Raw genomic sequence first — 12,013 nt, forward strand, 5'->3', positions numbered from 1 at the left:
AGTACTCAAGAGACTGAAAGATTAAAGCATTTTTATTGGAGGAGACTTAGAATTACTGGCTCTTCTTTCTGGTCTTATGAAAAAGGCTGTACAGCTTTGAAAGGCTGTGTCTGTGAATGACAGAAAGATCTCCTTGAGAAGCTAGGCTCAAGCATGCCTCTTGGAAAAGGAGATCTTCTCTGACAGCCTTTCTTAGCTCCACAGAGACATATGCTATGTGAGATCAGGAGACCACCTCTCAAACACAAGCTATCTCCAACTGATTAATGGTCTCAAAGAAGCTTTTGTTCCTCTGGTATCCATACTATATAGATACATAGAAACTGCCTTCATAGGACCACAGAATTGTCAGGGTTGGAAAGGACCCCAAGGATCAGCCAGTTCCAACCCCCCTGCCATGGGCAGGGACACCTCACACTACAGCAGGTTGCTCACAGCCACATCCAGCCTGGCCTTAAAGACCTCCAGGCATGAGGCTTCCACCACCTCCCTGGGCAACCTGTGCCAGTCTCTCACAACCCTCATGGGCAACAACTTCTTCCTAACATCCAATCTCAATCTACCCATTTCTAGTTTTGCTCTATACCCCCTCCCCCCCCCCAGTCCTATCACTCCCTGACACCCTCAAAAGTCCCTCCCCAGCTTTCTTGTATCCCCCTTCAGATCCTGGAAGGCCACAAGAAGGTCTCCTTGGAGCCTACTCCAGCCTGAATAGCCCCAGCTGCTGTCTGGAGCAATGCCAATCTTCAAACCAGCAGAAGGAGTTTCAGGGAGAATCTAAACTCTAACCTCTGCTTATTGTGTAAATCCAGTTTCCTAGAACTAAACCAAGGAAACCAAAAGATCCTTATTCCTACTAACTCCTGGTGTAAGTCTGCTGCCCTCAGGGGAGCTGTGGCAGGGAGTAGTTCCCTCCCTACGATGGGTGTTAGCTTTGTCAGGCATCTGACTTTGAACAAGATTTTGTAGGATTCCACAGAGCATTGGCAAGTGTCCCACAGCTTCCACAGTACATCTCCCCTGTCATGGTGTTGCCTTGTACTGCACTGACATCTGCCCTGCAATGGAACACAGCAGCTTTCATCCTCAAGGACAGCATCTGGAAGTACAACTTGTCTTCCCTCTGATGTGTCACAGATTTGATAACCTGCTTCCTCTGGGTACAAAGAAACAAGGAGCAAAGGTTATCTGTTTACAGGGGAGCCTTATACCCAGGGACTTCTCTCATGGTTTAAGGCCACCCAGCCAGAAACAACACAACCAGGCAGCCACTCCCTCACTCACTCCTGCCCTGCTCTGCTGGGGTGGGGAGGAGAAAACACAGCAAAAGGCTTGAGGGTAGAGACAAATGACAGAGAGGTGTTCAAGAGGGGATTGGATGTGGCACTTGGTGCCATGGTTTAGTCATGAGGTCTGTGGTGACAGGTTGGACTTGATGATCTTTGAGGTCTCTTCCAAGCTTGGTGATTCTGTGTGATTCTGAGAGGGCTCACTCACCACTTCTGATCACAGGAAAAAGACAGACATGACTTGAAGAAACAAAATCAGTTTAGTTTAAACAAAAGTGCCACCAATCCAGCAGCTGAGTCAGGACAGTGACAAATATGACTGGATCTTAAAAACACCTTCCCCCACCCCTCCCTTCTTCCTGGCCTCAGATCCACTGCCTTGTCCCCCTCACTGGCACAGAGAGGCAGGGAATGGGGATTGTGCTCCATGCCAGGTCATTCCACATTCTACCTGCCACTCCCTCCTCTTCACAGGGAGAATGGGATGGCATTTAACAAGTCCAAGTGCCAAGTGCTGCACTTTGGCCATGGCAATCCCATGCAGAGCTACAGGCTGGGGTCAGAGTGGCTGAGAGCTCCCAAACAGAGAGGGACCTGGGGGTGCTGATTGACAGCCGCCTAAACATGAGCCAGCAGTGTGCCCAGGTGGCCAAGAGGTCCAATGGCATCCTGGCCTGCATTAGGAATAGTGTGGCCAGCAGGAGCAGGGAAGTCATTGTGCCCTGTACTCTGCACTGGTTAGGCCACACCTTGAGTCCTGTGTCCAGTTCTGGGCTCCTCAGTTCAGGAAGGACATTGAGAGACTTGAAGGTGTCCAGAGAAGGGCAACAAGGCTGGGGAGAGGCCTTGAGCACAGCCCTGTGAGGAGAGGCTGAGGGAGCTGGGGTTGCTTAACCTGCAGAAGAGGAGGCTCAGGGGAGACCTCATTGCCCTCTACAACTACCTGAAAGGTGGTTGTAGCCAGGTGGGGGTTGGTCTCTTCTCCCAGGCAACCAGCACCAGAACAAGAGGACACAGTCTCAAGCTGTGCCAGGGGAGGTTTAGGTTGGAGGTGAGGAGAATGTTCTTCACTGAGAGAGTTGTTAGCCATTGGAATGTGCTGCCCAGGGAGGTGGTGGAGTCCCCATCCCTGGAGGTGTTCAAGAGGGGATTGGATGTGGCACTTGGTGCCATGATTTAGTCATGGGGTCTGTGTTGACAGGTTGGACTCGATGATCCTCGAGGTCCTTTCCAACCTTGGTGATACTGTGATACTGTGAACTCCTCACAGTCCTCACCTGCTCTGATGTGGTGTCCCTCCCGTGGGAGACAATTCTCCATGAACTTCTCTCACTAGCATGGATCCCTTCTGTGAGTGCAGACTGCCCCAGTGCAGGCTTCCCTCAGAGTCACAGCCTTCTTCAGGAGCAGTTCCCTGCTCCAGCACAGGGTCTTCCACAGGCCACAGATGGGATTCTGCCCACCATTGATCTCTAAGGGCTGCAGAGGCTCTGCCTGCCAGCTCACCACAGGGAGAAGGATAATGGATGCTCGGCGTGACTCCCCCACTTCTCCCTCACTGCCTTCTGTCTGCGTGGTTGTCTCTCTCACGTCCCTCTCCTCTCCAAAACAAAGGAGCTCACCCAACAGGGTTTTCCCCTCTTAAATCTGTTACTGAGCAGTGCTGATTGACTCAGCCTTGGCCAGAGGCAAGCCTGACTTGGAGCTGGGGGAGATTCTCAAAGCTTCTTACAGGAGCCACGCAAGTAACCCTCTCCTCTGCTAGCAAAATCCCCCCAGACACAAGCCCAGCATTACTGCCCAAGAGCAAGGAAATTCCCTGGGCCTCCGTGGTTACTGCTGTGCAGGACATGGCTTCCTGAGGACAGGCTCTTGCTCACAATCAGTAGTAATCTGTTCTGTGTGGGCTGTCAGTGTGTATAATCTGCCAGTGCAACCCAAATGGTCATTTGCTAATCCAGAGCTTAGTGGCACAACAGAGCTTGCTTTTACACATATGTGTTATGGAGGAGAGGAGCCTCAGGGGAGACCTTCTTGCTCTCTACAACTGCCTGGAGGGAGGTTGTAGCCAGGTGGGGGTTGGTCTCTTCTCCCAGGCAAGCAGAACCAGAACAAGAGGACACAGTCTCAAGCTGTGCCAGGGAAGGTTCAGGCTGGATGTTAGGAAGAAGTTCTTTGCAGAAAGAGAGATTGGCCATTGGGATGTGCTGCCCAGGGAGGTGGTGGAGTCACCATCCCTGGAGATGTTTAGGAAGAGCCTGGATGAGGCACTTGGTGCCATGGTTTAGTTGATTAGATGGTGCTGGGTGATAGGTTGGGCTTGATGTTCTCAAAGGTCTCTTCCACCCTGGTTAATTCTATTCTATTCTATTCTATTCTATTCTATTCTATTCTATTCTATTCTATTCTATTCTATTCTGGATGAGGCTCTGGCCAGCCTGCTCTAGTGTGGGGTGTCCCTGCCCAGGGCAGGGGGGTTGGAACTAGATGATCCTTGTGGTCCCTTCCAACCCTGACTGATAGTGTGATACTATGATGCTATTCTATTCTATTGTAGTGAAAAAAGACCTTTGTGGAAACTAAAGTTCCACAGAGCCTCAAGAGAAAAGTGAAGCCCTTGAGCTCAAAGGGGGAAAGAGCTTAAACTGCTCTGCTTTCACTGAAACAATAAAGCCACTTGGCATGTTCACCCTGGCCAGGATGTCCATGCCTCTGGGGGACAGTTCAGTTGGCTTTTCCACCAGAGAGGGTTAAAACAGTAAAAGAGGATAAATCAGCATAAATAACCTTCACTGGCACCCTGTCTGAAAACAGTGTGTTCTGAACATACTGAGAGTAATGGGACCTCTCCCTGGCAGCTGAGCCATCAGTGATTATCTGTCTGGGAAAAGAATTCTTCTGCAGTTCATAGTATCATAGTATCACAGTATCAGTCAGGGTTGGAAGGGACCACAAGAATCATCTAGTTCCAACCCCCCTGCCATGGGCAGGGACACCCCACACTAGATCAGTTCTTGCAAGAAGCAGTGTAGGGGCCAGTGGTGAAGGCCAAAGAGTCACTTTGCTTGCAGGTTCACTATAGCTGCTGCTGCTTTTCAGCTAATGGGAAGGTAGCTTCCTTCTGTGAGGACCAAAGGTTCTCTTGCACCAGCAGCAGTGGCAGTGCTCTACCAAGAGCTCTGAAACCACTGCTGATGTCAGCAGAAAAAGGCAGAGGATTGACCCTTCTGTGTCAGCCTCAGCTACTGCTCTCCAGCTGATTCTGGGGAAGGTGCCTGTGATACTTACAGTCAGCTCTAGATTTGTGTCTGAAGGACAACAGCATGCCCTTGTGGAGGAGGAATTAGCTCCCTGCTTTGGATTCTGTGACAGGATTGCCTGTGATTTGCCACAGCGACTGCAGGACTGTTCACTGGATGCTGAAGCGCTGGCCTGCTTTCCCAGCCTCTTTTCCCAGCCTGTCTTCCCAGCATGCCTGAAAGTCACTTGAATAGCAAACCAGCTGCATTTTAAGCTAGACAGACACAGTTCTCTTAAGGGTGTTCTGCAGATTCTCACTGACCAAAAAACAGCTTACTGACCACATGGACAGTGGCATTGAGAGCACCCTCAGCACCAAGCTGTGTGGTGCAGCTGACAGGCTGGAGGGAAGGGATCCATCCAGAGGGACCTTAACAGGCTGCAGAGGTAGGTCCAAGCCAACCTCATGAGGTTCAACAAGACCAAGTCCTGGATCTGAGTCAGGGCAGTCCCAGGAACCAATTGAGGCTGGGCAGGGACTGGCTTGAGAACAGCCTTGAAGAAAAGGCCTTGGGGGTGCTGAGGGATGAGAAGCTCAACAGGAGCCAGCAGTGAGCACTTGCAGCCCAGAGAGCCAAGCAGAGCCTGGGCTGCAGTAAGAGAAGTGTGGCCAGCAGGGCCAGGGAGGGGATTCTGCCCCTCTGCTCCACTCTGGTGAGACCACAGCTGGAGCTCTGGGGCCAGCTCTGGAGCATCTATTACAGGAAGGATCTGGAGGTGCTGGAACATGTTCAGAGAAGGTCCACGAGGATGAGCAGAGGGCTGGAGCTGCTCTGCTATGGAGACAGACTGAGAGAGTTCGGGTTGTTCAGTCTGGAGAAGGGAAGGCTCTGAGGAGTCCTTCTTGTGGCCTCCAGTATCTGGAGGGGTCTACAAGAAAGCTGGGCAGGGATTTTTGAGGGTGTCAGGTAGTGATAGGACTGGGGGGGGGGATGGAGCAAAACTGGAAGTGGGGAGATTTAGATTGGATGTGAGGAAGAAGTTGTTGCCCATGAGGGTGGTGAGAGCCTGGCACAGGTTGCCCAGGGAGGTGGTGGAAGCCTCATCCCTGGAGGTGTTTGCAGCCAGGCTGGATGTGGCTGTGAGCAACCTGCTGTAATGTGAGGTGTCCCTGGGCATGGCAGGGGGGTTGGAACTAGGTGATCCTTGAGGTCCCTCCAACCCTGACAATTCTGTGATTTCAGTGTCTGATCTGCATGTGGTACATAAATCTCTGAGGTTAGAAGAGTTTTAGAGGATTTAACAGCTATCTTGTCACTTATCTGACAGTATTAGTCTGATTTTTGCATTTGCTTTTATAGCTGTTAGTCTGAGTTATATGGTTAAAAACATGCAAAACACTCAGCAGTGATCTGAGATGGATTCAGTATGTGCCTCTGCAGCATGATTTCAAAGCACAGTTTCTCAAGACAGTCCAGAACTGGACACAAATTTTCAGCCAATGACAGACATCTGACAGGATACCAGGGACACAACTGATCCATGTGTAAACTTGGTGGATGCAGTGATAGAATAGAATAGAATAGAATAGAATAGAATAGAATAGAATAGAATAGAATAGAATAGAATAGACCAGGTTGGAAGAGACCTTCAAGATCATCGAGTCCAACCTATCATCCAACACCACCTAATCAACTAACCCATGGCACCAAGCACCCCATCAAGTCTCCTCCTGAGCACCTTCAATGATGGTGACTCCACCACCTCCCTGGGCAGCACATCCCAATGGCCAATCACTCTCTCTGTGGAGAATTTCTTCCTAACCTCCAGCCTAAACCTCCCCTGGCACAGCCTGAGACTGTGTCCTCTTGTTCTGGTGCTGGCTGCCTGGGAGAAGAGACCAACCTCTGCCTGTCTACAACCTCCCTTCAGGTAGTTGTAGAGAGCAAGAAGGTCTCCCCTGAGTCTCCTCTTCTCCAGGCTAAGCAACCCCAGCTCCCTCAGCCTCTCCTCACAGGGCTGTGCTGCAGACCCCTCCCCAACTTTGTTGCCCTTCTCTGGACTCGTTCCAGCAAGTCAACCTCCTTTCTAAACTGAGGGGCCCAGAACTGGACACAGGACTCAAGGTGTGGCCTAACCAGTGCAGTGTACAGGGACAGAATGACCTCCCTGCTCCTGCTGGCCACACTGTTCCTGATGCAGGCCAGGATGCCATTGGCCCTTCTGGCTGCCTGGGCACACTGCAGGCTCATGTTCAGCCTACCATCAACCAGCACCCCCAGGTCCCTGTCTGCCTGGCTGCTCTCCAGCCACTCTGGCCCTGGAGACCCTGTCCACTCTGAGCCCTGTCAAATGCTACTTTGCAGAGTCACAAAGAGGTGATAGCAAGGCCCCAAATCCAGCCCATTTGGCAGCCCCATATGAAAAAAGAAAGGCTTTTTTTAGTATGATGTCACTAACTGCCAACATGAGGAGGAACTTCTTTACAGTGAGAGTGCCAGAGCCCTGGAGCAGGCTGCCCAGAGAGGTTGTGGAGTCTCCTGCTCTGGAGCCTTTCCAACCCCACCTGGATGCATTCCTGTGCAGACTGCCCTGGGTGATGCTGCTCTCCAGGGGGCTTGGACTGGGTGATCTCTGGAGGTCCCTTCCAACCTTTAATACCCTCTGATACTGTGATACTGCAGCCCTGGTTCTGAAAGACAAAAGATTTTCCATCCTAAGGGTCATTTGTAAAACATACTTCAGATTCAGGCATAATGTTTTCAGAATTGGCTCTTTGTGTTTCCAAAATTCCACTTCACTCTGGGATTCTGCCTCCAAATAGAAACTTCTTCATCCTTCCTTGTCCTGTTCTAAATATATAGCACACCCACATGTGCCAAAGCCTTCTTGCCATAGCAGTAAGGCAAGGCAGCAGCGGGAGGGTAAAGGCTGTAGCTAACCTGTGGGAGCACTGAAGGCACTTGGCTGCTGCTTGCAATGCTCCTAAGATGTAGTTCTGACATGCATGAGGATTACTACACCTGCCACAGCCCTTTTACCTAAGTAAATCCAAGGCTCCTTCAGTATCACACAGCTCCCTCACTGGGAAACTGTTAGCCAGAGAGGTCACCAGAGGAACTCACACTCCCTGTCCTTCACTTTTCACCAAGCAGGGCCCCTCCATGACATCTCTCTTGATCTCTTTTTCCCTCCCCTACCAACTTTTCCTTATGAAAGTGCTCAGCACCTCCTTTTCTGGGCCCAGGTTTCTCCTTCATTGTGATGCTTGACTCCTTTTTCCCTCTCCTCTCTCCGTGCCTGAGCTGCCTGTAAATCCGGCGCGGTACAGATTGCTGGTAGCAGTCATAAAGAATTCTCTGTGCCAGGCTGGGGGAGCTTCACCGTCCAGGATGCTCACTCCTCACCCTTGGTACAGCTCACTGTGTCTCTGCAGCACAATGTGACATGCTGTTCACCCAGGGCATTAGTTCTTCTCTACCAGAAGTGTTCTTGTCAGTGTGTGTAACACACATGCTAGCAAAGACTAGGATGACTCCAAGGCTCAGCCAGTTCCAACCCCCCTGCCATGGGCAGGGACACCTCACACTACAGCAGGTTGCTCACAGCCACATCCAGCCTGGCTGCAAACACCTCCAGGGATGAGGCTTCCACCACCTCCCTGGACAGCCTGTGCCAGGCTCTCACCACCCTCATGGGCAACAACTTCTTCCTCATATCCAATCTCAATCTACCCATTTCTAATTTTTTCCCATCCCCCCCACTCCTATCACTCCCTGACACCCTCAAAAGTCCCTCCCCGGCTTTCTTGTAGCCCCCTGCAGATACTGCAAGGCCAAAAGAAGGTCTCCTCAAAGCCTTCTCCAGACTGAGCAACCCCAACTCTCTCAGTCTGTCCTGATAGGAGAGGAGCTCCAGCCCTCTGCTCATCCTCATGGCCCTTCTCTGGACACCTTCCAGCACCTCCAGATCCTTCCTACAGTAGAGGCTCCAGAACTGGACACAGTGCTCCAGGTGAAGTCTCACCAGAGTGGAGCAGAGGGGGAGAATCACCTCCCTCGATGATACTCTTTGATATGCCCTGGAGGTGTTTGCAGCCAGGCTGGATGTGGCTCTGAGCAACCTGCTGTAGTGTGAGGTGTCCCTGGCCACGGCAGGGGGCTTGGAACTGGCTGATCCTTGAGGTCCCTCCAACCCTGATAATTCTGTGATTCTGCAATTACTTTGTCCTGTGTCTACCAACAGTGAATCCATTTTTTAAGCCACTGCAGTAAGACCTTTGCTGTCTATTGTCAACAATGAATCACTTGCCTATCATGGAGGGAACCTTAAGAAATGCTTCAAGCCAGCAGAAATATCCTGCCTGTAGTCATTCCCCAGACTGTCATTTCTTACGTTATTGGTAGCGGATTTTGCAGCTTCCCAAATCACCTCTGACTCATGTCAGTGCACCCACAGATCTTTATTTCTCTCTCTGCACCATTATCTATGTACCAAAAGACAGAGAGACAGTTCAAAGGCTTTAGGGGACATGTGTCAAGCGCAGCAAAGCAGTGGTTAGAGGTTTGGGATCTGTCTCTAGCTTTGTGTGTGACTTTGCAGAACAACCTAATTGGATTATTTCACAGAACTGTCAGGGTTGAAAGGGACTCCAAGCATCATCCAGTTCCAACCCCCCTGCCATGGCCAGGGACACCTCACACTACAGCAGGTTGCCCAGAGCCACATCCTGCCTGGCCTTAAAGACCTCCAAGGATGAGGCTTCCACCACCTCCCTGGGCAACCTGTGCCAGGCTCTCACCACCCTCATGGGCAACAACTTCTTCCTAACATCCAATCTCAATCTACCCAATTCTAGTTTTGCTCCATTACCCCCACTCCTATCACTCCCTGACACCCTCAAAAGTCCCTCCCCAGCTTTCTTGTAGCCCCCTGCAGATACTGCAAGGCCACAAGAAGGTCTCCTCAGAGCCTTCTCTTCTCCAGACTGAACAGCCCCAACTCCTTCAGTCTGTCCTCACAGGAGAGGTGCTCCAGCCCTCTGCTCATCCTCCTGGCCCTTCTCTGGACACCTTCCAGCACCTCCAGATCCCTCTTGTAACAGGGGCTCCAGAACTGGAGGCAGGACTCCAGGTGGGGTCTCCCCAGAGCTGAGCAGAGGGGGAGAATCACCTCCCTTGCCCTGCTGGCCACACTTCTCTTGCTGCAGCCCAAGTCCCAGGTCCTTTGGGTGAATTGATGTGAGTGTATGGAATTAGATATTTAAATCCATATATAGTAGGAATGTTGGCAAATTTTCAGGAATACTGAATTTGCAAAGTGTTGTTGATAGCAATAGACTGTGTGATCCTTCAGACCCTTTGGGGTTCAAAGCACTTTACACAGATAACAAAGATAAATAAGTATTATGGTAACAACAAGTTCTGCATGGGACAGCCACGTGGCCTGGTGCCCAAGAAGGCCAATGGGATCCTGGGGGGCATTCAGAGGAGTGTGTCCAGCAGATCCAGGGAAGTTCTCCTCCCCCTCTGCTCTGCCCTGGTGTGGCCCCAACTGGAATATTGCATCCAGTTCTGGGCTCCCCAGTTCAAGAGGAACAGGGATCTGCTGGAGAGAGTCCAAGGGAGGGCTCCAAGGATGCTGAAGGGACTGCAGCACTGCCTGGGGAGGAGAGGCTGAGAGCCCTGGGGCTGTTTAGTCTGGAGAGGAGAAGGCTGAGAGAGGATCTGATCAATGTCTATCAATAGCTGAGGGCTGGGGGTCAGGAAGGAAGGGACAAGCACTGCTCAGTTGCACCCTGTGATAGGACAAGGAGCAATTGATGGCACCTACAGCACAGGAGGTTCCACCTCAACATGAGGAAGGTGTTCAAGAGGGGATTGGATGTGGCACTTGGTGCCATGGTCTAGTCATGAGGTCTGTGGTGACAGGTTGGACTCGATGATCTGTGAGGTCTCCTCCAAACTTAGTGATACTGTGTGTGATACTGTGTGTGAAGAACTTCTTGACTGTGAGGGTCCCAGAGCCCTGGAGCAGGCTGCCCAGAGAGGTTGTGGAGTCTCCTTCTCTGGAGCCTTTCCATCCCTGTCTGGATGTGTTCCTGTGTGAGCTGTGCTGGATTCTCTGCTCCTGCTCTGGCAGGGGGGTTGGACTGGAAGCTCTCCAGGGGTCCCTTCCAACCCCTAACATCCTCTGATCCTGTGATTAGTATCTAAGTTGAAACATATCCTCCATGCACTGGTTTTCCTTTAATTGCTGGATGAAAAAGGAAGCCTTATTGTCCACATGGTTTCATAATGTGCTTCTGTATCTTGAAGTGCCAGGTGATGTGTGGAAGCAGTGAGTCTGTATCATGCCATACTTGTTTTAACACAAGAGAAATCCCACTGACTAGAACATTTACAAAAAGCCATGCTGGAAACATCAGTTGGGTAGGTAGCAGATGCAGAGTGCTCCTAGCTTGAGGGCAGCCTTTCTACCCAAGAAGAAAGCTAATGCACTGATCCCTGTCGGTGGTAGAATCCCATCCTGGCATGGCTCCTGCTTCGTGACTTCACCAAAACCCAGGGTTTGTGTATCAGGGAATGGCAGCCACGCAGAGTGCCTCTGGGGACTTAACAGGGGATTCAAAAGGAAAACAGGGACACCTGAAAAACAATGAATTGAGCTGAACTTTATGTCTCTCTCTTGTGATTTTTATAACAAGCCTGGGAGGTATGGCCCAGCCTCAGAGAGTTTAATGGCAATTCTTGTCTTGCAGGCATCGGATCTCAAAATCCAAGTTCAGGTAAGTGAAACTGACTTCTGCTTTTCCCCCCTTCCCACTGGTCTTGTTCCCTGTTGTGTGAGATGATTTGCTCCTGCAGCAGTGGGGTACAGTGGTGATTCTTGGAGATCCTACCAAACTTGTCACATTTTAGTCCATCACCTCCCCAAAATCAAGGTGCTGCTTCTTAGTTCCACAGTAAAATGAGGCACAGGGACTACTGACAGGATTTCCCTGGGAAGTACTCAACTGATGGCAGCATCAACTCCCCCAGCTGAAGGTTCTCTTTGCTACACCCTTGCATTACTCTGCTTTGGTTGACTGCAATGCTTTCAGCTGGTGAGGTTTGCATCTTCTTTGCTGAAGTTCTCCCTTTCACCATGGCAAAAGCGGCGTTTTTCTGGTGGCTTTTGCTTCCCTGTTGATTTAAAGCTTTTGAAAAGGTGAAGCAGTCCCCAGGTGTCCATCTGTGAATTTCCATTGGAGAGGCTGCCTGAACTCATGCAACTTGGTTGATGAGGTCCCAGCCCATTTCTGCCTGCTCAGCAGGAGCCCAGCTGCCCCCCAGAACTCTGCACTCAAAGTCAGTTTCAGTAAAAAGTTAATTACTTTGTTGGAGTAAGTGGAACAAGTGAGCACCTCTGTTCTTCATCTTACCTGAAGAATCAACAGGGCTGCAAATCAGGGAGTACACCTGTGTGTGTGTGTGTGTGCTGCC

General features: G+C 50.8%; 1 protein-coding gene across 1 annotated transcript in view; it reads left to right on the forward strand.

Moving 5' to 3' along the window:
- Nucleotides 1–12,013, forward strand: part of CACNA1C (calcium voltage-gated channel subunit alpha1 C) — a 755,167-nt gene that overhangs the window by 581,509 nt on the left and 161,645 nt on the right. Inside the window, 1 exon segment of the mRNA XM_068141830.1 lies at nt 11,290–11,316. Within this exon segment, the coding sequence (XP_067997931.1) occupies nt 11,290–11,316 (27 nt within the window).

Source organism: Melanerpes formicivorus, unplaced genomic scaffold (assembly GCF_026170545.1).
Source record: "Melanerpes formicivorus ecotype bairdi unplaced genomic scaffold, bMelFor1.0.p_v2 SCAF_8, whole genome shotgun sequence".
NCBI lineage: Eukaryota > Metazoa > Chordata > Aves > Piciformes > Picidae > Melanerpes > Melanerpes formicivorus.